At 41.5% G+C, this 25254-nt stretch overlaps 2 protein-coding genes across 3 annotated transcripts in view; both read left to right on the top strand.

The window, feature by feature from the left end:
* The window catches only part of adgra2 (adhesion G protein-coupled receptor A2), a 39705-nt gene extending 29147 nt beyond the window's left edge, over positions 1-10558 (top strand). The window contains exons 3-19 of the mRNA XM_082554434.1: positions 706-777; positions 1721-1792; positions 1892-1963; positions 2609-2772; positions 3176-3389; positions 3562-3726; positions 3829-4027; positions 4132-4281; positions 4364-4525; positions 4781-4981; positions 5143-5332; positions 5992-6200; positions 6278-6402; positions 6486-6609; positions 6689-6837; positions 7341-7430; positions 7567-10558. Coding sequence (XP_082410560.1) covers positions 706-777; positions 1721-1792; positions 1892-1963; positions 2609-2772; positions 3176-3389; positions 3562-3726; positions 3829-4027; positions 4132-4281; positions 4364-4525; positions 4781-4981; positions 5143-5332; positions 5992-6200; positions 6278-6402; positions 6486-6609; positions 6689-6837; positions 7341-7430; positions 7567-8980 — 3772 coding nt within the window. The 3' untranslated portion in view covers positions 8981-10558. The remainder of the gene's footprint in view (positions 1-705; positions 778-1720; positions 1793-1891; positions 1964-2608; positions 2773-3175; positions 3390-3561; positions 3727-3828; positions 4028-4131; positions 4282-4363; positions 4526-4780; positions 4982-5142; positions 5333-5991; positions 6201-6277; positions 6403-6485; positions 6610-6688; positions 6838-7340; positions 7431-7566) is intronic.
* Positions 10559-11159: 601 nt separating this feature from the next.
* rab11fip1a (RAB11 family interacting protein 1 (class I) a) lies at positions 11160-25202 on the top strand. 2 transcript variants are annotated; one of them, XM_082556150.1, is made up of 6 exons: positions 11160-11929; positions 19062-19498; positions 19609-20509; positions 21440-23092; positions 23475-23571; positions 23983-25202. In XM_082556150.1, exons 1-6 carry the CDS (start codon positions 11580-11582, stop codon positions 24184-24186), a joined length of 3642 nt encoding a protein of 1213 aa, XP_082412276.1. In that variant the 5' UTR covers positions 11160-11579; the 3' UTR covers positions 24187-25202. The 2 variants fall into 2 exon arrangements, with proteins under 2 accessions (XP_082412276.1, XP_082412277.1); XM_082556151.1 differs by lacking the exon at positions 21440-23092 and having other exon boundaries at positions 11165-11929.
* The last annotated feature ends 52 nt before the right edge of the window (positions 25203-25254 follow it).

Genomic DNA, 25254 nt, shown 5'->3' with positions numbered 1-25254 from the left:
GAAGTGGAACAGGGTGGAGAAGTGCAGCGGATAGTATGAAATTAAATCTTCAAAGAAAATTATTATTTATGGTTTGAATTGGGTAAAGCTTATTGCGGGAAGGACAGTTTTGGAAAAAAAAGAATAAATAAATAAATAAATAACAGAACTTAGTGTTAATAGTTTCAGATTCCACAAGTGTTTTATGTGGTTGAATATCTCGCTAGTCTCAAGCCCAGGAGGCAGTTCGGATAATATTTCCTATTTGTTTGCACAAATATCCTGCTGTGGCTCGCTGGACGAGCCAGGTTTAGGATGTGTGTCCCTGCTCCCATTCATTTAAACCTAACAGCGTCTTCTTTCAATGGTAAATGGTGATACCATGCTTGTGACTATTACTACACAAAATCCCTTAAAATGCTGCTGTTATTTTTAAACTTTCTTCTCTGAAAGGGTTAATTAATCAAGCTAGAGCCTTACAACTTTGTGCCCCTTGAGGACTCATTTTATTACAATGACATACCGGGTTAGCTGCTTCCCTTGATCCAAGTTTATGCTAAGCTCAGTGAATTCGCTCCAGCTACATATTGATTACAAATATATGATTGCAGTACCAATCTAAACATTGCAACTCTCAGTGAGAATACAAAAATGAAAGTTTGCAGTCCTCTTGTTAATGTGTCAGTATAGTCCTTGCGTGCACCTAACATTTTCTCTTTCCCCCAGGGACCTCAAGCACAACTTAATCAGCACCATCATGCCTGGAGCCTTCCAAAGCCTCTCTGAGCTTCGGAAACTGTAAGTAGATATTAAGATGACCCACATTTCACTCGGGTTCACAACTCAATAAACGCAGAGAGTTTAATCCTAAGGTTTAGCATAAGATGGACGGAGGTTAGTTTGTTGCCCAGATTGGCAGTAGTCAGGAGAAAACCCACATATATATTTTTTTGGAAGCTCACAGATGTCATATGTCATATCAGGTTCATGGTGTTATTGTCACCATAAAAGCTTCCTTTCCTAAATGTTTCTGCAGAGGGGACACTGGGATGTCATCTGTGAGCCCCGCTTCAAACCTCAGGGCTCCTCACACGCAATTGAATGTGACAAGGCGGCTGTTTGAGGCCGCTTGCTGCTCACTCATTGTGTTTTTGGACACCGAGGTCTGGTTGCAGCGTGGGTCCAAAGAGGCTCCTCGGCGCAGCGCCGCATGACTCCCTTTCCCTCCTCCCCCTTCTTGTGTTTTCCCTGCAAGGTCTGGGGCTTCTCAAAACAAACAGATAGAGATAAACACATGCTCTGGACAGCTCTCTGCTGGGTAGTGTCAGAGGTACAACAGAGCAGATCCCTCTCTGACTGCAGATATACATCACACTCAGAGGTGGACAGCAGAACTGGGGCCCTGCTTTCACCCCAATGATGATAAACTCGTACTTGGGTCCCTTTGTGTCCTGATAAGGAGAAGTAGCCAGAACTGTTGGAACCCTTCTTTAACTTCCCAAATATTAAAATATATAATGTTCTGACTACAGTTGAATACAGCTACTTAATTTTTAAAGACATGAAAGGAGATCCTATACAAGTTATTGCATATGTTTCTTAGACAAATGACATTTCACATCAGTAAAGCAATGCGGCCACTGAAAGAGTCAAGACACCACAATCTGGTGCTGAGTGATTGAGAAAAGGCCTCTTAATTTGAAAATAACTGACCACATTCTTTTGTCTTTTACACTTTTAGTGACCTTTCCAACAACCGCATTGGCTGCCTGACTGCAGACATGTTCCAGGGGCTGACCAATCTTACTAAACTGTAAGAGGCAGATGAATTGATTCGATTAAAAAAAGTCCTCTATGAGTTACAGCAAAGCTATGAAGTTACACTGTTCATATCTAATTTGTGTTCTGTTAGGAACCTCTCTGGCAACATCATATCAACCATGAATCCAGGGGTGTTTGAAGAGTTGCCGTCCCTCAAGCTAGTGTGAGTATTAAACTCTGTCGGCCTTTCGTTCCCCCGAGGTTACCCTCACGGCATACCAGTCCATAGTTTAACAAAATATTTTTGGACATCCTAGACAAAGATAACATTTATTTTCAATTAATATTTATTTTCCCGTGTGTATGCCAACCGTGTTTCACAGTGAAGCCTGTGTCAAAGCTCAAATAATCAAAGAGGATTTATTTGACATGTATTTATTTTAATTTGGATATTTTTGTCTATACTGTGCATGCTTTTTTTAAAAAAAAACTGAAAGCATATCATTTATGCTACCGTAAAGAAACATTGAAGTTTATCTACAAACATTTCAAAACTGAACCACAGACTGTATATAAAAGATGGACATGGGCATGAGATATTTGTGAAGTGGCTGTTTTTAACCCGTGTGTTTGTTATTTTGTCATCTTGTATTTGTGGAGTCAAAATGGACCATATTAGGAGAAGAGAGTGAACTTGCTAGCTTAGCAAGCAAAGTGCAAAACACAGATATGGATACGTGCTAATTAGTGCTAACATTCAAATTAAATAGTATTAGAATAATGTTAGAATTTAACTCATCAAAATTGGAGCACAAAGTTCTTTGATGGTCTGTTAGTACTATTTACAATACATTGGTTCTCTCTTCAGGAACTTCAACTCAGACTACCTAACATGTGACTGCGAGCTGCAATGGGTCCCGAACTTCTTTCGCGGCAGTCCAGCACGGCTAGGGGAAGAAACCCTGTGTGCCTACCCCATGAGCCTGAGGGGAAAGCCCCTGCGTGGACTAAGGGAAGGCCATCTGAGCTGTGGTAAGAGCCTGGCAGCAGTGAGGCATATGAATGAGGCGGTTCACCACTTTATTTCAGAGAATGTTGCACTGTGAATGATAGCAACAGTTCACTCATTATGAAGTTCAAGCTCATCTCAGCTATTTCAAGGATTAACCGACCAAAAAAGGGTTGAACAAAATCAATCCCCGCTGCTCTGCGGGGGACATATTTCCAAAAGGCTCAGTGAGTTGTGTTGACGGCTAATCCTGTGGGTTGAATTTACCAATTGCTGCAGTCTGCATCCAGTCTGCTCTAGAACGGCAGACTCATAATAGCTTCTGTGGAAAAATGTAGCTGAGGCTTGGTAATGAGAGAGCAGCACAAGCAGTTCCGAGCGATGTGTAACCTTCACATCTGCATCTTTTCCCACCGTGTTGCTCAGATGGTCCTCTGGAGCTGCACACCATGTCACTGCTGCCGTCTCAGCGTCAGGTGGTCTTCAAAGGCGATCGGCTGCCCTTCCACTGCGCTGCTGCCTTGGTGGACAAGATGACCACTTTACACTGGCGTCACAATGGTCAGCCGGTGACCACTGATCCAGAAATGGGTGTCCAGCTGGAGAGCAGTGTCGTGCATGACTGCACCTTTATCACCAGGTGTGGTAAATAGAGCAACGCAGACAGAGTAGTAGTAGATCAGATGAGTTGTTTTCGTTTTAGTGCAAAGACAGTCCTGTGTAAAAAAAAGAAAAAGGGAGAGGCTTTATTAGTTACAATATTATGTGTTAACGATGTGTTATAATGAGCTGTCGCTATCATCTTTATCCAGTGAGCTTATTCTATACGATGTGCATGTGGAGGCCAGTGGAGAGTGGGAGTGTGTGGTTTCTACTGGGAGGGGCAACAAGTCTCTCACCGTTGAGATAGTGGTACTGGAGAACAGTGCCTCCTTCTGTCCAGAAGATAAAGTTGTCAACAACCGCGGGGAGTTCAGGTCAGTTAAAGCTTTAAATATATCCTGTATATTATAATATGGAACATACGATATTAAAAAAAAGATTCAGCGTTGCCATTATTCTCTGGCATTTATCCACAGGTGGCCAAGAACTCTGGCAGGAATTACCTCCCACCAGTACTGCCTGCAGCTGCGTTACCCTTCCCTTTCTGTTGAGGGGGGCATGGAGCAGAAAAAAGCCTCTCGCTATTGTGACCGTACTGGAAAATGGGAGGATGGCGACTACTCAAACTGTCACTACACCAACGGCATCACACGTGTCTTGCATACCTTCATCCTGGTCAGTCGCAGCGCTGTCACCGCCGTAGTATGTTGGTTCAATAAACATTCGCAGCATGACGTGACTCCTTATGTCCTCACCATATTTCCGCTCTTGCTTTTCAGAGGCCCATCAATGCATCCAATGTTGTCACAGTGGCACATCAAGTTCGCACATACACCCTGGAGGCTGCTGGTTTTACTGACTCGGTCGATGTACTGTACATGGCGCAAATTATGGAGAAGTTTATGGAATATGTGACACAGATAAAAGAGGTGAGGGCACTTTAAGTAAATGTAGTAATATATTCTCTAGAGTTCCTTATTAAATCTCCTTTTAAATTTCCCTGTGCTCCAGTTGTTGGCGGTGATGGTGGAGATGGGCAGTAACCTGATGCAGGTGGATGAACAGATTCTCGCTCTGGCCCAGAGAGAGAAGAGAGCCTGTAGTTCTATAGTCAACTCCCTTGAGACATTGGCTTGGTCTCAGCTACACAGTAATGCTAAAGAATTTTCCATGGTGGGAACTATTAACTGTTTTTTATATATTTATCATGTGATTTTCAACAGAGCATGCTTGCTGTGAAACCTGTGAAATCTTTCTATAGTTCATTCATGCAGTAGGAAATGCATGTGTGTGTGATTTAGAAGAGCGGTGCATGTCTTTAATCATATTTCTGTGTGAAATTGTCTGTGTAATGCAACAAAACCCATAGTAATGTTTAAATGAAAGTGTCAGGGTGTTTACCTTGCCTGGGTGACTTCATGTTTACAGATGTCTAAGAACATTGTGATGGAAGCCCATCTAATTCAACCTGCCCACTTCACTGGGATAACTTGTACTGCGCATCAGCAGCGTGAGGTGTCAGTGGGCAACCTGGGAATGGAAACGTCAGAGTCTGGCCATGAACAGCAGCTTCGCGTCCACTGTAGCACTGGTGCCCATAACACCTCTCTCAACAATTTTTTCCTAAAGGTGAGGCTTATGTATGCCTTCTTGCATCCGCCTGTTCTGTCTACTTCATTAATAACCACATCATATAGACACGGACAGTTTAGGTTTAATGAAGGATTTTGATACAATCAACATTTGCAGTTTGGCTTCTTGTGTGACTTACACCTTTTTTAATTCTCCAGAATTCTGTAGCCTTGGCCTCGGTGACTCTTCCAGCTAATCTGTTTGCTTCGGATGCTGCAGCAGACTGTAAACTGCAGTTTGTAGCCTTTCGAACAGGCAGCTTTTTTCCTTTGACTGGGAACTCGAGCACCACTACTGAACACTCCCGCAGACGCACTGTCAACAGCCCTGTAGTCTTTGTAGGCCTAGGTAAGGAAACCTTTAGTATATTAAAGAGACTCCTTTTATTTATTTATTTATTTATTTATTTATTTATTTATTTATTTATTTATGCATATTTAAAGTTAATGTTTTAAAGTTAAAATCATGGGTGTTTGGATGCTCTGTATGCTTAGGCATCATAATAAAACACATTAGTGTAATTCTTCTGCTCTGTGACAGCTACAAACATCGTAATTATGCTTCAGGATGAACAAAGAACGAACCACTTTGCGCTTATTTGAATTAATTAAATATGAAAAATCCCTTGCAGTCAAATGGGACAGTTGCTTTCTTCACCAAACGTAACCCGGGTATAATTTTTACAGATCCGATACTGTGTGAAACTCAGTATAATGAAAGGCTTCTTTGTCTGAACCACTGCACCAGAAAAACCTTGGGACTGTTCTTTGTTCGTTGCTTGTTTTTGCCTTGGCAGGTTTTTCTCTCTCTTTGCCAAGAGTCATTTTGCAAATTGTAGCGACCAATCATGAAATATAAACAAAGCCTTCAATCCATTTTTTTGCACTTATACCCCAGTTTATGTAATTGTTTTTACAAAAACAACCAGGTGGAAAGTAGAATGCATTGGGTATTCTATTCAGTAAACAGTAGGTTTTTAGTTATTTATTAATTTCATTCTGTGACAGATGGTTGCAGCATGCAGAACAATTCAGACCCCATCTGGGTGTCACTCCGCCACTTGTCTCCTGGTACCGATGCCGTGGCAGCCCATTGGAGCCTTAAGGGACCGGAGAAGCAGGGAAGCTGGAGTCAGGAGGGCTGCCAGTTGGTCCGCAGTGACAGCAACACCTCCACCATGCGCTGCTCTCTGCTTAGCAACTATGCCGTTCTGCAGGTAGGCTCAAAAATGTAATGATTCATCCAAGATCACCGTGGCTAAATGAGAGTTAACTTGACTTCTGTGGTTTCTAGGAGGTACCTGACTTCCCTAGCTCCCCACTGACTGTGAGGGTGCTCCATCCAGTGGTCTATGCCTGCACTGCAGTTCTGCTCCTTTGCCTCTTTACTATCATCATTACACACATACTGCACCACAGGTACTGTAGTGTATTTGCAATTTCTCGCTACTATTTATTTATTTTTTGCTTCATTATCTAATTAGCTTACTCTTCTCCCATAGTTCAATATGCATATCAAGAAAAAGTTGGCACACATTGCTGAATACCTGCTTCCACATTGCAATGACAACAGCGATATACGCAGGCGGCATAAGCTTAACAAGCTATCCAGTCGTTTGCCAAGCAGTAAGTTTTGAATTTCAAGTATTGCATTTTTTTAGAGGAATTTAAGATTGATGTCTGATCTGACAACATTACATGACAGGTTGGCATTGCCTTGCATTACTCCTCGCTGTCAACCCTGCTGTGGATTGGAGTCAGCGCCAGGGTGATTTACAAAGAGGCTGTGTGGAGAATGCCCCGGCAACCAGATGGAGAATCTCCTGTTCCGCCTACGCAACGACCTATGCTCAGGTCAGTGAACAAGATTCAACTCACCTTCGCCCACTTCCTTTACTGTGAGATTATTGTTTGTTGTCAATAAGGTTTATATTTTGGGCAGATGCTGTAATTCTTGTGTGTGACCACCCAAAGTGTGCACGATCAAAGGTGGTTATTGTGCCCAATGACTAAGGGGAGGGGGAGGGGGGAAAGGGGCATGAGACCACCATAAGAGAATGAGTGGGAGTTGTCATGAATCTGAGCATATCTATCATATCCAGTATTCCCGATTTTCTTCTCTTCCTGCTTTTCTGTTCCTGTGATCTAGAGGTTGTGCTCATACTACACTGTGCCTCTGACCTCCAGCCACCATTTGTTGCCTATTCAGATCATAAAGCCCTGCACATGATAGAGAGCCAGGAATACATTAAAACACCAAAAGGAAAAGAAAAAAGATCATGGCAGCCGAAGGTCAAACATGCACAAGAATCGCTTTTTATCGCATGAGTTTGATATGTGTCTCTCTGTTATTCAAGGTTCTATTTGATAGCTGATGGTGTTCCTCTCATCATTTGTGGGATCACAGCAGCTGTCAATGTTAACGACTATGGAGACAACAGCCCTTAGTAAGTGCCTCTCTTTTTATCCTTGAGCCATTTGGCCCTTGACTTTGTGTTGTTTGGATTGCTGCTGAAGCGAATGACACACAAAGATGTCCTTGTTTTGTGCTGACTCTCCTGCAATCTTTTCTGCCTCTTGCAGCTGCTGGCTGGTCCGGCGCTCCAGCCTGGGGTCTTTCTTTGTCCCCGCTGGCCTGGTGGTGTTGGTGACCTGGATCTATTTCCTGTGCACTGTTTTTCGCTTGAGGCGCCGTGGGGCCAAAGAATGCACAGGAACCACTCTGTCTTCTCCTGTGACCGAGAGCCATCCTGCGCTCGCAGGAAGTACCAGCCTGCTCTCCACAGACTCAGTGACTGGACCTGTACACCCTGTTATGTCTCCAGAGGATCAGTATTCGCTCAAGACACAGTTCTCTGTGCTGGTGGCCACCCACTTCCTGTTTGTGGCTCTGTGGTGTTGTGCAGCCATGGCAGTGTGGCTTACAGGTCACACTAGCTTGTTGTTTAGCTGTCTCTATGGGATAGTCGCAACAGTTTTGGGGGGTTTTCTGGTGGTGCACCACTGCTTCCGGCGACAAGATGTCCAGACCTCTTGGCTGGCTTGTTGCCCAGGCTATCAACGCCCTCATCCCATGTCTACCTACACCCATACCTGCACTACTGGGAGTGGGGTCCAGACCTCTGAACAGGGATCCCAGCTTTTTATCAACTGCCATCCACCTGGTGACTCTCATAATTCCTCATCAGCTAGGTCGTCATCCACACCAAGTGGGATCAGCAGCGTGGGCCCAGGGCCTTGCAAGCTCACCAACCTGCTGCAGGCGACACAAGACAATTCAAACGGCACTTCACGTGCTCCTACGGGCAACAACACTAGCACCAGTACTGACAACATCACCAAGCCTACAAACAATGTTCTGCCCACCATTAACTCTGCAGCCCCAGGACAGCCCCAGAGAAGGAAAGCGAGCAGCAGAACTAAACAAGGCAGTAGTCAATACTATCATCGGGGCGAGGGCAGAGGTCACTATCGTCTCAAAGCTCTAAGGGCTGCTGGAGGTGGGGGCAGTCTTGGAGCTTTAGGGCCCATAGGTTTAGACCACCTCAGTTCATCGCATGCTGTTTACAAACAAGCCACAAGTGAGAATGGCAGCATTCACCACAGTCTGTCAGAGAACCAGGCCAGCGTGCTGACAAACGGGAAGCGAGTGGGAGAATCAGTAGCTACGAGCCCCTCGGAGGGAAGCGATGGAGGCAGCAGCGGGAGTCGCAAACCATTCCCCCTGCTGCCATCGATGGCCAGCCGAGTGGCCATGCAAAACGCTCAGAGGCGATGTGCCAGCAGAGACAATTTAAAAGTCGCAGCTTCTGCGGAAACAAAGCGCTGCTCCTACCCTCTGAACGGCGACACCGCCACTGTGCCGGGGGCCGCTGGCCAAAATGGCAACCTGAAAAACTCTGTGCTGGAACTAGAGCAGGACATGAGTGGCACAGACCAATCACAGAGCTCTGTTGGAATGAAGAGTGGTTTGTGGAAAAGTGAAACCACGGTGTAAATTATGCTTACATGTGAACAACTATGCATGTCCTTAATGAACTCTTGAATGACTGGGTTATGTTTCAAAGGTCTCTTAATAATTATCTAATTTAAGATATAATATCATGAAGGCATCCAGGACCCTAAACTGGTACTTTTGCCTCAGTAGCGTTGAGAGAGTTTGCTGTGAAATGATTTAAAAAATAAAAAAATACTAAGGCAGGTGTTTTTATTGTCATTTTCAAAAATAAGATACACATTTATCTTATAAAAAAAATGTACAAGTCATTTCTAAAATTGGCATATGATGTTGATTTTAGATGTCTAATGAAAGCTTTAATATTTTAATTGTGATTTTTCTATGCATATCAACTATAGCATGAAATGGTTTATGAGATGGGCCATTTCCAAAGTCAAGCTATATGCATTTAATCCGTGGAAAAACTTTCACCCTTATGTGCGCTTCGAATAACTGGTTGTGTTACTCATGTATGCACTTCTATGTTGTCTGCAAGTTTATGCTTCAGTGTGTGTGTGCGTGTGTGTGTGTGTGTGTGTGGTTGTGTGTGTGCGCGCTCACTCAACAGAAGAGGATTTGCGTGAGTGTGGCTGTACAGAATCTCAGAGTGAAATAAAAAGGCTATGCGAAACTTTTAAATATAAAAAAATGTTTCCTTTTCATTTCTATGTACTCCTATCAGCACTGCTGGAGCTTCTCTTGTGTGATAAATTCACAATATACCCACTCAGACCTTGTCTGATCTAATACCTGAATGACTGCCCCCTCCTGGATAGCAGAGGAACCTGGATTGAGATTTCCTTTAAGCTGTATTTAGCAGGTTTTTGATTGTGGAGGTCGAGCTGTTTGTAATTTAGGGGCCACCGTAGTATTGCCTTGAGTTGACTCACAAATCCAAAGCCATACTTCTGTTTTATGAGCTTTTTAATGCACTTGCAATTCAGGAAATTACATTAACAGGAAATAGTATTTCTGCTACGCACCTCATTGCCACGTTTCTCCATTGTTCTCTGGGCACCACACCCTGTGTTGTTACACTTGTTGCTGTGTCATAATATGCTCTTTCTTTGTCATATTTTATTATATAGGAGTGGTATGATTTTGTTGATTGAAAGATAGACTTGTCTGGTTCATTTAATATCATGGGCGATAGGTATACATATAATCTTAATGTTGCCTCTCTATCAGTAACTATGCTTTTGTTAACAATTTCCAATTTGCAAGTTGCATGCAAGACAATGTCTTTATTTAAAAGGAAAAATAATCAGGGCACTAAAATATTCTGTTTAATTTCTGATGTATTTTTCTTTGTGCCAAAGAAAAACCTTTATGTTGCTGAAGAATGGAGCCACAGCTGCTTGTTGCTTGATTTCAATAATTCAGATCTTTAATTATTTATAACTGAATGTTGCATTTTGTAAATAACCCAATCGTCTTCATTTACTGAAATATCCAGTGGAGTGTACTCTATTTTGCAATTACACAAGCCTACAAAAACCCAGTATTATTGTGGTCATATGAAATATTGTGTTCTTAATATGATGTTCATTTCATTAAAGGGACATTGCCTGAAAATAATTTGCAATGGCTTAAACTTTGTTGAAAAGGGCCTGGTAGATAAATGAATTCATAGTTACTGTATGATAGGATTTTAGATGCCCTTAGATTTATGTTGCTGTGACGTAATTTCATAAGTCTTACCTGTAACACACTGTTCCCTGTGCTCCCGCAGGCAAAGAACAATGTAAAAAACAAAGTAAGACAAAAGTACATTACATTACTGGTAGTTTTTAAATTAATGACGTAAAAACACAATATTTTTTGTAATTATTTTTTGCTTAATAATAATAGTAATTTAATTAAATTATTAAAAAACATTCGTTTTAGACTTAACAAATAAAAAAAACATTTGTAAAAATGTGTTGTAAAAATGTTTTTACGTTTTTAAAAATGGCCATTTTCTGTCCCTTACAAGCACGTAATTACCAGCACTGGACTCAGTTCGGTGGTAACTGCTGACCTCTTTCAGTCTTGCATTGCGTTTCCCAGGCTAAACTGATTCCTGGTCAGTGCTTTTCAGCCACGGTTAACGGTCTGTGAGTTATTAAAGCCCTCCTCCTCTGCGATCCAATCGCTAACTCACTTTTTACAAACGACTGAAGAATTGGCCAATCAGAGAGCGATATGTAGAGTATGGGCGGGAACTCCTTACATCAGGGAAGTAAACTATTCAACTTGGCGGAAAGAACTGTGTTTATAAAAGCCTCTTGAAGGATTTAGTTGCGCTACAGTGCCCTGGTTGGGTTACCTAGGCTAATATTACCATGCAAATGTAATGTAAATGTAAAGTAAGTGTGAACTGAACTCAAATGTTATCAGAGGCTGAGGCACAGCCTTCCAAAGAGGAGGGAGAAGTATTACGACATCATACTGAGCTTCCCGAACTGACGTCAAGCTAGGTAACCCACACCTAGAACCGCAGAGGACGCCGAAGGTGAACAACAGAGTTCAAGAAAAGGTTAACCAGTCTTCCGTTTTATTGAGGTATTTTTCGAGACAGTTCTGAATAACTTTTAGGAAGGCTTGACGGACTTTAGCGATGTCTCTGGCCGACCAGAGCCAGCAGTCGTATCCTACGAGTGTCCAGGTAACGGTGCACCAGGCTCGGAACCTGCGTACCAAGGGAAAGAATGGCACCAACGACTCCTACGCCATCATCCAAGTGGCCAAAGACAAGTTTTCTACCTCCGTGGCTGAGAAGTCTGTCGATCCGGTGTGGAAAGAAGAGGCTTCGTTCGACCTGCCGCTCTTCCACCCGGGAAACGCTGAGCGCTGTATGCTATATATCATAGTAATGCACCGTGCCCAAGTAGGGCTGGACAAGTTCTTGGGCCAAACTGTGATAAACCTGCTGCAGCTTTATGACAACAAGGCTCGCAAAAAGACAGAGTAAGTGTCAGCTAAGCAGTTTTGGGAGGGGTTTGGGGTCTCACAGATTCCCCCCATTAGTTCTGACTAAGTATGTTTAAGTCTTCTTTTACATTTATAATGAGTCTGGGTTTTAGTGCAGCAGCAGCCTTAGAGCACTGCACAATGAAAAATGACTATCCAAATAACTTTCGTTTCAGAGCTTCATATAGAAGAGAAGAGAATAGGGCCCTTTATTGTCATTGTACATGTACAATGAAATTCTAGGTGCTCCACACAAACCGTGCCGGAATAAACTATAAATAGTCGACAGTAGGAATAAATGGGACACAGGAGAAATGTATATACAAAACAAGAGAGAAGTATACAAAAATAAGAGAAAGGCACACAGTGGAGAGCAAACTAGTTGCAAATGTAATGTAGTCTAGACCATAAGGCTAGGTTAAATGCATTGTTTCTAGGAAGAGGTAAGTAAGCTGATATCGAGTTTGTTTCCACACAGTTCTCTAGCTGGTATCTATATTCTGCTAAAAAAAACGTTTCCCACTGAAGGGAACAGACTTTGAAGAAGCAGTAATCTTAATAAATGTTACAGCCAAAGTGCCACCAGTTTTACTGTGACTGGCTTATCATGTGTCACAGTGTAATTCCAGGGCTGTATATTAACTTTCAGAATCACTGGGTAGTTGGATTAGATTTTTACCTCTCAGCTGCAGACTTGAACTTTGCTTCAGCTATTCTGAGGAGGTATTAGCATACCTATTGGGCTTTATAAGTGCCTGTCTGATGATCTAGTTTACCAGCATTTGCTTTTCCCAAAGTAAGTCTAACAATTTACCTACCATTTACCACCAGATTAGCTTTTTATTCAATTAAAAGGAATTCCAGAAGAATTTATGTCAATGTTTGTTATAAAGCGGCAGCACGGCTTATAGTCACTGAGAATTACATTATGTGAAATACTCTGGAGCATCTTTTGACTTTGTATGTGTCCACTGTGAAACACAGCAGTGAATAATGTCATAGTCATTGAGTTTATTGGTTTACTGACTTTGCAATTGCAGGGCTTATCTAGACAAGTTGAGTTTCTAGACACCCACTTGAATAATTCAGTGTTCTGATGTCATATATTTCTTTTGGTTTGCTGTTAAAGATAAACATGAACGTGGGTGGAGCCTCTGTCCTCTTCCTCTTCCTTTTTTCTTTTGTGTTTGGGTTTTAAAACTATCCACTGACTTGCTTGGAAAATGGTCTGAGATCATTCTTTCCTTTGCTTGTCTGTCGTCATTGGTCCAACCCTGCATGCTTGTGGGTTCACTTTTACTTCACAAATTATTTTAAGACAATGACAATCACTAATGCTTGATGGTGGAGGCATGCCTTAAAATCACTTAGCTTTTGTTAATCCTGAGAATTCCTCAAGACTAGCTTAAAATATGTCTGTTCACACCCAGACGCATTACATGAATGGCGCTGACATGGGTGTAACGTGGGTGTAACGTGAATCCAAACAGAGCTTTGCTTTAGAATTGTCAAATTGGGTTGGACACCCTCTTATGTAAAAGAAATGTTAAAAATAAAGGTGGTTTATTTTAGGCTACACTGGTAAAACTTTCCCAGTAACTTTGAAGTGACCTTTGGTAATGAATGAGTGAGGTAGCGCTTGCTACTTCTTAGTAATCACTCACCCCGGGGGCAGCCTAGATTATGGTGCTGGAATGACCTCATGCTCTTTGTTATTGTACCACCATATTTGAAATGTTATCTTTTGCTTGCTCAGGTTCTTTTTCCATGTTCATGCCAAAGTTCATTCCCTGCTATTTCCATTTCATAACTGAGCTCCTTCGTTCTCCTGCCTTGTCCTGCTCCTCCTGTTCTGTAAGATGCAGTATGCGTGCAGGGGTATTGGATGTTGCTGGTTTTCCCTTGAAGTATCTGGTGTTAGATTACTGCGCTGCTCCCCTGTTGTGGTGATACAGGGTGTGACACCGAAGGCTTTGTTTTCCAGTTGAAAGGGAACCTGACACTTTTCCTCTAATACAAAACAGTTTAGCGAGATGAAATTAGGTTTTAAGGCCAGACATCAGATAGATAGATATCAGTTTAACAATTTACTTGGACTTACTCATCTTTGCAGCTCCATTGGAGTGCATTTTTTTCTATGAATGCAAGTTTTACTATCTTAATATACCAGATTGTTTTAAATGTTTTGGGTTTTTTTCAAAGATTCCTCTAAACTCAGTTTTTCACAAGTAGGATATTGAGCTATACTGCATTATGAATGATCTACAAGTAATAGTTATTTTTGCACCGTATTGTCCTAAACCCAGTGTTTATTGTCTCAAAGGACAAAGCAGGAAATTCCAGCCATTTGAAAGCTTAAACTTGCAGGTGGTTGAAAGTTCTGCTGAAACACTCACTGAAATGATTCATTTAATTTATTGTCCAGTTTCCAGGTAATCCGTTTCGCCTTTAGATGTTATTTATGTAGGTTTTAAATTTTAAAAATGTCAAACAGTCCATTAATTTGTCTCTGCAGAGGCAGTAAGGACAAGATCTTGGATAGATATACTTCAACATGGAGAGCATGACAGGGCGAACACTCAAGATAAACAAATCACAAACTCAAACAGAAAAATCATTGTATTTACAAATGCCTCCTCTCAGCTTGGGGTCCTGGATACATTAGAGTAATCTACAACAGCGGTCCCCAACCCCCTGTGAAATGTATGGTTTTCAGGGTTTTTATCGGTTTTCAGTGTTATTTTGTTATCGTTTTTATCGTTAACTCTGTTTTCCTGGGACTTTTCACGTGTGTTATGAATAAATCTTCTTTTTTCAGTACCGGTACTAGTTTTATTTTGTTGTATTTATCCGCGACACCTTAAAGGCCGGTCCGTGAAAATATTGTCGGGCATAAACCGGTCCGTGGCGCAAAAAAGGTTGGGGACCGCTGATCTACAACATATTTGTGGTGGTACCGCTTTTGTTTTTGTCTTCTACCTTCCCGGTGCCTGAGACATTAAAAAGTGGTATCGACTGTTCTGTGTTTTGTTGCCTGGAGCTGAAGTCTCTCGTCTCTTATAAAGACTCAGTGGGCAGTGAGGAGGTGGTGCACGCTGTGCCCAGCTGAAGTGGGTACTCTGTTTTTAGAGTTCTTGATAACTGTGCTTGTTGGTGTGATTGCAATCAAAACTGTTGCAAACAAAAAGAAACAAATAATAAGAGTCTTCTAACCTTTTCAGGAGCTCCCATCTACCACTGCTATGCAGAACCACAGCACACTTATTGGGCTAATATGAGTTGTTTAGAACATACATAAATGAACAAAGTGCTAAAATTAACATTTTAATCTAAAAAGAAAATAAAAATATAAGTAAAAGCAATAACCTTGATAAAAACATGGTAAAACAGACACTAAAAAGTATGCTTGAGAAGAAATTGAGATAAATGGTCTGGAGCTAGTCGCTGTAGTGCTCTGTATGCAGTCATGAGAATTTGAAAACAAATTCTTCAATCAACTGGGAGCCAGTGTAAAGAGTATAATATAGTGGTAATGTGAGCTTGCTTGCTGGGACATGTAAGGAGTCCTGCTGCGGTGTTTGTACATTATTTGGAGGCAATTTTTGTGGTACAGCTTGTCGCATTCACTAAGTCCAGCACGAAAGTTGAGTGAAAATAGAGTGGTCTCATTTTTTTAAAAGCATTTTACACTTTTCATTTTGCTTTACTGTGAAATGTAACAAAATGATTGTTTCACTACTGTAGTTATGACTTTACAGGACAGCTTTAATTTTCCATTTGTATATTTATTCATATTTAAACTAGAGAATATGGTCTATTTTTTTTAAGTCTCTGTTCCAAGTTACGAATCCTGATCCATTTGTAATTTGTAAAGAAAAACCAAGTGGAACATTTCAGGCTTTTATCTTTAATAGTTTTTGAGATACTCAAGCAGAAGGCTCACAGTGATTTGACATGAAATAAACCAGTGACTTTTCTACTTCTGTTTTAGTACCAGTAAGGATATTAATGAAAAAAAAAAATCATTTTATTATATACATACCCATCATTTTTTGCTAACTATACAGGGAAGAAGAAGAGAGTACGCCCACAAAATATCAGATGTGCTGATCTGAACTGTATGACTAATATGCATACTTCAGTATTTGTGTATTATTTGCATGTCGTGTGATCGTGGCAGTATTGAACAATTTTATCAGCCGTTATCAATTTTCCTCGTATTGTGCAGCCCTAATGCAGAGGCAGTTCCCAGAGTAGGACTCATGTGTTCAGACATATGAGTCACAGTATTTTGCAAACAAAGCGTACAGGAGAATTTCCCATCCATGTGAAATATGACGCCCAGTAACATCAGACTTACCTAATGCTGACATCAGACTAAACTTTCCTAAAGATCATTTTTAACATGGCTGTATGTGGAACAGTAACAGCCAATTGTAGCCTATCTGTATGAGATTGTTTTTATACTTCTTTGTTTTTTATTGGCTGAATCATCCGTACTGGCTGGTGTTGGTTCACAAGATAAGGATGTTTGTTAATCATTACACATGAAAGGGAAGCTATTGACAGTTAACAGAGGGAACCTGTCCAGCAAGACCAGTGAGCTCATGCGTCAGGGAGGAGGCTTTATATGCATGTGCAAACAATACAAAAGTTGGAACAGCCTGACAGCTTGTTAGTACTCGTGTTAATTCATATTGTTTTCGTAGTCCTCTTGGTGCACGCCCTGTTGTTATTGAAGACAAGAGGACAAAGCTGTTTCTTGACTGACTTGTGAAAATGTTATCTCCGTACCCTTGTGCCTCGACTCGGCTAGCGATTGTTTGCTTTGGCATTCTTGGTTTAGAGTGGGAGATGAAGAATGTTTGAATTAGAGTCAGCTTAAATTTAATTATAACACACTTCACACACACAGGGAGGTGCCGTGAGGAATGCTGTTTCACTCCCATGCTTGTTTCCTAGCTGTTTTTCCCTACAGCAGACTATCTGCATATCTGCTGCATGACAAATAAATGTGCTGGCTGTGAACTTCCTTTAAATTGCAGTTTGGTGTCAGATTAGGACTACACAACGTTTTGGGCGGAAATAGATAGCTTCAGAGACCTCAGTTTAAGTCATGCAAGGACAGACGGAACTTTAATAAGATTCACAACATGTTGCACGAATGAAATCAAACTGTGACCTTTACCTCATGTGAAACGGTCAGAGGAATGTACTGTGAAACAAAAAGGTTAAAAAGGGGAAAGGCTTGACAAAATGGGCGCGACTGCTGAACTATTAGTACATCTAATAATAGCATGGTTTTGAGAAAAACCTTTAGAGCCCTTATAATGTCTTTGTTTTAAATTATACAAATGGAGAGCAACAGTATGCAGTGGCACTAACTGCGTGTTTTGGCTTGCTTTTAAACGGGCCTCTCCAGAACACTCTTACCTTTCCCTTACAGAAAATAAAAGCTGATCCTGTGCAACAGAGAGGACATGATGGGGGAGCCTGAACAAAGCTGCTGTTGGCATGGTACTCCTAACAGGAACTACAACAAGCTGTACAGTATAGACACCTGTCAGTCTCAGGTTAACAATCGGCAGACAAATGCCAGCAGGGCTGATGTATTAGACGTCACAAGTGTTAGGAATCTGCTCATTTTGGTTCAGTTTTTTTTTTTTTTCAGTCAGATATTTATTCTTCAATGTCTTTCATACATAAAACGTCATTTAAGCCCTGCATTCAAATTATTGTATAAAAGAGTAATGTCATGACCAAAAGCAGGTTTTTGAAAAGCAATGCACACTCCAAAATTACACTGAAAAACTGCAGGACATTTGATAAGCCAAAATCAAAAAACATTTTCAGATTTAGCTCACGTTATAATCACAATAACAATTGTCAAATTGTTGAAACCATTAACATTTTTCATGTCTAATGCATTGTATCTGGGAATTTTGACGTGATGGATTAATGAGGCCTGTAACAACTAGAGTGTTTTCTATATGTTTAAAAATCTATTTGTATATAATAATTTTCAGTATAATTTCATCACATTTTTTTATTGTGAGAAAAAGATTGATAGTAATTACATAAAACAAATATAGTTAACTCAATTTGCACTTTGTAGCAGTGTTTAAGAATAAGAGTGGTGACTGTGGAGGCAGCATTAAAAAATCTAAAGTAGAAATCCTGAGAATAAAGTTGCAATAGTAAATCAACCTGTGTTACAGAGTTTGGGGGATTTAAGATTTATTGTTTACATGTCTCAATTTAGGGCTGTTCGACATAATGATATATATCGGATGACGATATAAAAACGTCTATCGTTTCATTTTACGCTATCGTTTGTTTCGTGGTGTCGCAAAATAAACTGTTTATGGCAATATTTTCTCATCGTTTTGATGGTGACTGTAGTGGCTATATTAATTTCTTAAAGTTCTCTCTTTCTCTTATATTTTATGTAACCACACTACGGAAGGACAAGCGCCTGTTTTTATGCGTTGTGTTTAGCAACAACGACGATAACAACATCGCGTGTCCGCGTGTTTATATTCCAAATAAATCTTTCACAATAAAGCTCAAGATCCTGTTGAGACTTTTCAAAGTAAACTGAATCACGTGAAAGAGCAGATTATTTACGGATGAGAATTAAAAAAAGAGCCACCAGGTGCTAAAAAATAAACCTTAGACTCAAACGTTAGAACAGGCTTTTCCCCACAGCACGCTGTGTAATAAATACTCACAAAGAAAACAGCGGCTGTTACAACTTATGTCTAAAAATGTGTAGTTTCATACATCGGTTAAAACATTCGACTCCAGCTACATGACGCGCAGCTGGAAACACTTCCCGCAAGACGAGCTGCCCGAGAGTCGCAGAATTTACAGAAAATGTTACATTTTTGTGATTTATATCGTTATCGGACGATAGAATTCTTATATCAGGATATGAGATTTTGGTCATATCGCACAGCCCTATCTCAATTTTTTATTTTTTTTTAAGGTTCAGGTTTTTGTGTTTGTGTGAATCTGTGCATCCTATATAAAGATAAATCATATAAATAGTTCTGAAACAAAAGTCAAATCCTGTTATCTTCCGATAACTCAGTTTTAACACATGATTCATTATTTCTGACATTTGCAGATGGTTCAAGCTGGTGGACAAAACGGGAAAAGAGGACAAGGCACGAGGAGAAGTGCTGCTAGATATCCAGTTTATGAGAAACAATATGTCAGCCAGCATGTTTGACCTTTCCATGCAGGACAAACCACGCTCTCGCATTTCCAAGATAAAGGACAAAGTGCGAGGGAAGAAAAAGGATGGTTTCTCCGACTCGGCCTCAGCGATTGTGCCCTCTGTCAGCCAGGTCCTCACAGACAGTGAGGGCGAGGCTGACGCGCAGTCACTTAACCAATCTCCAGATGAGAAAAAGAAATCTAAGCTCAAAAAGCTCTTTGCCCCCAAATCAAACTTGCAGCGTAACATCTCACAGTCCATGTCCACACTGGGGACGCTGCCTGAGAAGAATTCATCTCTGAGTGGCAGCCGCTCATCTGGTCTCAATGTCAACTCTCCTGATGGTAATTTAACCTCTGTTCTCTGTTTATTGTTTGCTGTTGCCAGCGCAAGTTGCGTAAGTTGTTTTGCATGTCAACAATGACATCATGCCTCACTGTCTCTCTCCCCGCAGTTAAGAAGAAATTCAAATTGGGACACAAACGAACCGGCAGCTCTGACAGCAAGGTGTCTTTGGGTCCTTTCTCCCTGCTGGGCCGCTCCAAGCAGAGCAACAGTGACCTGAACAACCTGTGCATTAACGGCAGCCATGTGTACACAGAGGAGACAGAACCCAAGAGTGGATCTACTCTCAGTCTAAACAGCTCTGGTCGAGGCTCTGTGGAAGATGTCCGCAAACACACTTCTGATCTCTCTGCAGATGCTTTCAGGAGTGTATCTGTCCCATCAACAGACAGAGCATCACAAGAACAACAGCACCATCAAGAGGAGGAGGAAAGAAGGCAAGCAGAAGAAAGGCGCATAGCAGAAGCAAAGAGGATTGAGGAAGAGGAGAAACACAGGGCACAGCTCAAGAGGCTGCAGGAGGAAGAGGAGCGTAGACTGCAAGAGGAACAGGAGAGGAAGAGACGCTTCCTGGAGGATGAGGCCAGGAGGAAGAAACAGATGGAGGAGGACGAGAGGCGAAAGCAAGAAGAGCAACGCAAGATGATGGAAGCAGCAGAAAATCAGCGGCTTGAGGAGGAGCGTCGTCGAGCAGAGGAGCAGAAACGTCAGGAGGAGGCGTCCATGAGTGACAGACTGTCGTCCTTGTTTGGGATGATCAAGAAGAAGGAGGAGAAAAAGGAGGAGGTACAGCTGCCCACCCCAGCCCGTACTTTGGATGCGCAAGATCCCAATCAGCCTGTCTCCCGTCATTCCACCAACCCATTTGAGGACATCACCCTCAGCTCAGATGTTTCTCTAAGCAGCAACGTCAGCCCAACCGATCATCAGAAATCCAGCAGCAAGGCACAAACCCCCTCTGCCATGGTCTTCCTTAACCGCACCGCAAAAGTGTCTGCAGTCAAACCCAGGTAGGCCTTTTTCTCACTACATTGCACAAAGCACACTTAACCATACAGTCTGCACTAAATATGTCATGATGTCACGTGCTTCTGATTGGTCAGTTTTGCTGTATATTATGCCTTTCAACACTGAACCCTGGAATTTACACAACCTTCTTATCTGATCTTGCTTTTGTCATGAGTTACTCTTAACTCCATCCTCCGATGGCTGACGAACCTGTGAAACCGGTTTGGTTTGTACCGATGACAATGAAGGTGGGGTTTAAATCTGTAAAGATGTTGTGGAACAAGTTGTAGGCTGAACAAAGTTCATAAGGAGCGACTGAGCCATAGTGCTGCTTTCTGCGTGAATGTCGTGGCTGGTTCGATTTTCTTTTCTTTTATATTGTTTTTAAGATCTTTTTTTAATATCATTGTTTGTGTTCTGGATCGGACTGGAATTCTTAGATCTGGATCATAATGGTAGGTGAATGACCTTTTTATTGCTGCTGTTGTTGCAGTAATCTTTGATTTCCAAAATGTTTTAGAGATTTAGGCCATGAAAGATGGCCTTTAAATTATGTTGCAGTGTTAGGCCTGCATGGAGTGATCGAAGTAGGATGATGTTATTGTTGTGTACAGTCATTAGGATAAAAGAGCGACCGTAAAATGTGTAAATATCAGCAGCTTCCTCTCATTGAATAGTGGACCATTTTATGGGAAAATATTTTGTTATACTAGCGGCTTGTTTCAGTACAAAGGTGGAACAGTCGATAAATCAAAGTGAAGAGTTTATTGATTAGTGTTAAACAACAGCTACATTATATGAGCCAGTACATGGGGAATGTAGTTACCTGCTTGTTGAGATGTTATCTGCTTGTTATTGGTGACGGTTTATACACTGGTGAAAGTGTGGGTGCCAGTAATGACCTGTAGGCCTTTGTTTTCACTCCTTGGCAGATTGGCTCAATCTTTGGAGCCTGAACCTGCTGACTTCCAAACCCCCAGTCAGCTGTCTCCTTCCCCAGCCAACTCTGAGTCCATCCTGTCCAGAGTCCCATCTGGGTCCCCTGATACTTTCTCCAGCCTCCACTCATCTTTAGCTCCAAGAAATAGCAATCAAAGCCCACCTAGTTCTCCCCGTGGCAACACAGAGAATTTGTCATCTGGATCTGAGGGGTCTTCACCCACCATGGCAGATCAGAACAGAAGGGCCCTCCTACCACCCACTTACAGGAACCAAACCAGAGGAAATCTTACTCCTGTCAGAGAGATTCAAAACCCGGCTTATGAAGAGCCAGAAGAACTGCAACCAGGCAAAAACTCTGTACCACTTCCAGATTATGAAACCCTCTTCCCTCAGAGGAGACACTGGGTGAAAGGGCAGCCTCGATGGGATAATATAATTGCTGAGGTCAATCAGAAACACAAGAGTGCACCTGCACTCTTGGGTCCTGAGATGAGTGTGGACGGTCCATTGGAGCATACACCAAGTCCTAGGTCTTCTGTTTCACTGGAGACTCCTAACATGAGGCTTTCCCAAGCTAAACCTCAGGAGACCAAACCTGTGTCAACAAAAAAAGCACCAGCCCCGACTCCTCCTAAACCAGTGACATCTCCACTTCCACGATCAGCAGCAGATTCCAGTCAGAAACAAAGCCCGAGTGTTTCTCAACAGTCTTCAGTGACACGTAGTCAACCTGCATCCCCAGCATCAGTAATATCGGACACTTCAAGCAGAGTTACGTCAGGAGATGGTGCAAGAAAGGTGCTGCAACCTTCACCCACACCTTCACCCAGAACACCAAGCCAGATGGACTTGAATACACCACCTTCAAGTGATCAAAGCAAAGAACAGGCCACCATGAACAAAGAAGCACCCACAGCTAAACCCAGACAAAGGGTCAGTGTCAACGAGCTAACAAAGGAACCACAATCTGCTGTGAACGGTAACATCCCAAAAGTATCTAATTCAAGTATGAGCAGCACGGACAAAAAGTTAAAAGACGGCTTTGCAGAGGAGGACCCATTCCCCAGTACTCAGCTTCTTTCCAGAGACCCATGGACGCTGCAGAAGGAAAACGGTGATTCACTTTTTACTGGCGATGCTAGTAGGAAGGAGGCGACACCTCGAGATTGGGGAATGACAGCAAGTGACTTTGATAAAGTTTTTGGTCAAGAAAAAACACCAGATCCTTTCACCAGTTTTAATGGCAGTGATCTGAAGAAACAGAGTGAATACAGGAAAACGGATGATGAGTCAAAACTAGACAGTCCTGCTTTCCAAAGAAAGAATTCACAAAAAGGAAAGAAGAGCCTTCCATCCACAACTCCCACACAGCAGATAATACCCACTGCCACTCAAGGTTTCAGAGATATCCCACTGCTGCTTCCCAATGATGGGAAAACACAGAGCAGTTTCAGTGAAGGAGAGGATCTTTTTGGAGACCGATCTTTTTTTCAAGCTTCAGAGCCCCTTCAAGTAGTTATGGAGGAACCAGAAATCTTGTCTGGGGGGAAGGAAACTTTGCGAGCGATGGTGTCACCATCTGAGGTTCAGCCTGTCAGTACTCAGAATAGCAATGGAAGCGGGCTAGCGATAAATTCACGCAGGTGAGATTGACCAGGCTATTTTCAGAGTTAGCCTTTGATGAGGGTTGAGCTTGATTCAGTTATGGTGGATCACACGTGGTGCTGTTATACTGGGAGGCGAATAAGTCGCTGGGATTTATCTTGTGGTGTGGCTGTTTTCCAGGCTGTGATTTCTTGGAAACTTTCCTCACACTTGATTTCAATCTGAATGTTGAATATTGCACTTCAAATGCACTTTGAATACGATAGAAATGATTATGGAAGATGATAAAACACATCATTTAATTGTTTTTCTCCTACACAAAATATTTCTTAATCATTTTCTGTGGGGTTTCTGTACCTCTTCTTCTATTTACTTAGTAAACTATCAGGCCTTACAGTAACATAATGCCTTTATTTACAGGCCTCATCCCGTGAAGCCTATGAGCACATCAGAGAGCCAGAGCGTCCACGCTATGAAAGAGATAAAGGTCCGGGACAGCACACCAGCAAAGATAAAGGTACTGTCATACTGGTATAATGTACTGGCACGTAAACACCGTTAACCTGACCGGCTTTTGCTGCAGGAACAATTCGTGCCTGGATAACCTAAAATCTCTTTTCCACTGTGCAACATGGTCTGCACTGTGCTCTTATTTACAAGGAGTAGCATGAGACGATTGGATTTTACACATCTAAGATCGTCTGGCAGTCTGCTCTCAAAGTGCTTTTAGAAACTTTCTCAAAAGTTCTTCTTGTCTCTCTTTTCTTTAACTTGGCAGATGGTGATGATATTAATTATTTTGTCAGAAAAGTAATGGAACTTTTATATTCCAATTTCTTTGATTTGTTTTTCTTTGTGTGCTTAAATGAATTCCTCAATATGTCCTAATTTAAAAAGCATTCACCAAATTATCTTTTTTTTCATTCAGATGATGGACTCTGTGGAAAGTGGACCGTACACTCAGCTGACTCAGGAGGAGCTGATCACAATGGTGGTGAAGCAGCAGGCTGACCTTACCAAGAAGGACGCCAAGATCGTTGAGCTTGAGGAATACATAGACAACCTGTTGGTCCGTGTCATTGAGGAGAAGCCGAGTATCCTGTATGCCCTCAATGCTGCCAAGCCAGTGTAAAGGAATGTAAACAGGACTTAATTCTGCTTCCTGTTTGTGTTTGTACTGTATTATAAGACAGTGTCTTAGAGCATATGCACTTTTTTAACTTTCAAACAAATAGATGCTGGAGTGTAAAAAGCAAGCAGAAAATCTTTATATTAAAAATAAGAAAAAAAAAAATGTTGTCCCGACACTAAGGTACTGCAACTTATTGCAAAATATACTAATCATTATAAATAATGAAAACTGGATTCAACTTTTATTTAATAAAGTAGTTTTTTTAAGTCTACACTGGGCAGTCTCTAAGTTTTGCTGTGTAGTGAATAATCACTGAAATCATTCATGTATGTTGTCTTCCTCCACTAAAGTCTTTATTTTTATTTTCTTTGCCTCATCTTTTTGAAAGCATGTATTCTTTTAACCACTTAACAGCAGTCATTATATTGTACTCACCACATATGAATGTCACCTGGATATCCAGTCCTTAAAGACACTGTGCCTATTGTTGCTTCAGAGAGGTCTTACATAGAAAACCAGCATCGACTAAAATAGAGCAGCTGCTATGTTCTCAGCAGATTTTGAATCGTATACCGAGTTAAGCAATTTTGTCTCCATTGTGCTCATAGTTCAAATATTATGCAAGTTATACTACAGTTTCCTGTTCTCCTTAAATTAATTAGAAACTTTGAGCACTATGATGTGTTTTGTTGTCTTTTGTGAAGTAATTTAAAAATCAAGATCAGAGTAAAAGACTTGTTTTAGTAAGTCGCCTTGTCTCTGTTTGATCTTCACTAATGATGCCTTTACAAACTAAAACTGTTTGATGATAGCATGGCAGTAATGATAGCAATATTAATCAGTATGTCTGTCCAGACTTGTGCCTTCCAGACCTTCTTTTCATGTATGATCTGTTGTTTTTCTGGAGTGAGAGCTCACTGCATGTACAGTCTGATCTATCCAGTGTTTGTAATATTACAGCTGATGTAAATGCCTGAAAACGCTGTGTTTATTTTCAAATAAAGACACTAATTATGCCTCTGGACTGTGCATGTGGTTGTTTACCACCATTGTGTGTTTGCAAGTAAT

The sequence above is a fragment of the Aulonocara stuartgranti genome, assembly GCF_965226115.1.
Source record: "Aulonocara stuartgranti genome assembly, chromosome: 12".
Lineage (NCBI taxonomy): Eukaryota > Metazoa > Chordata > Actinopteri > Cichliformes > Cichlidae > Aulonocara > Aulonocara stuartgranti.
The sequence above is the reverse complement of the archived record's forward strand: the minus strand, read 5'-3'. Positions and strand labels throughout refer to the sequence as shown.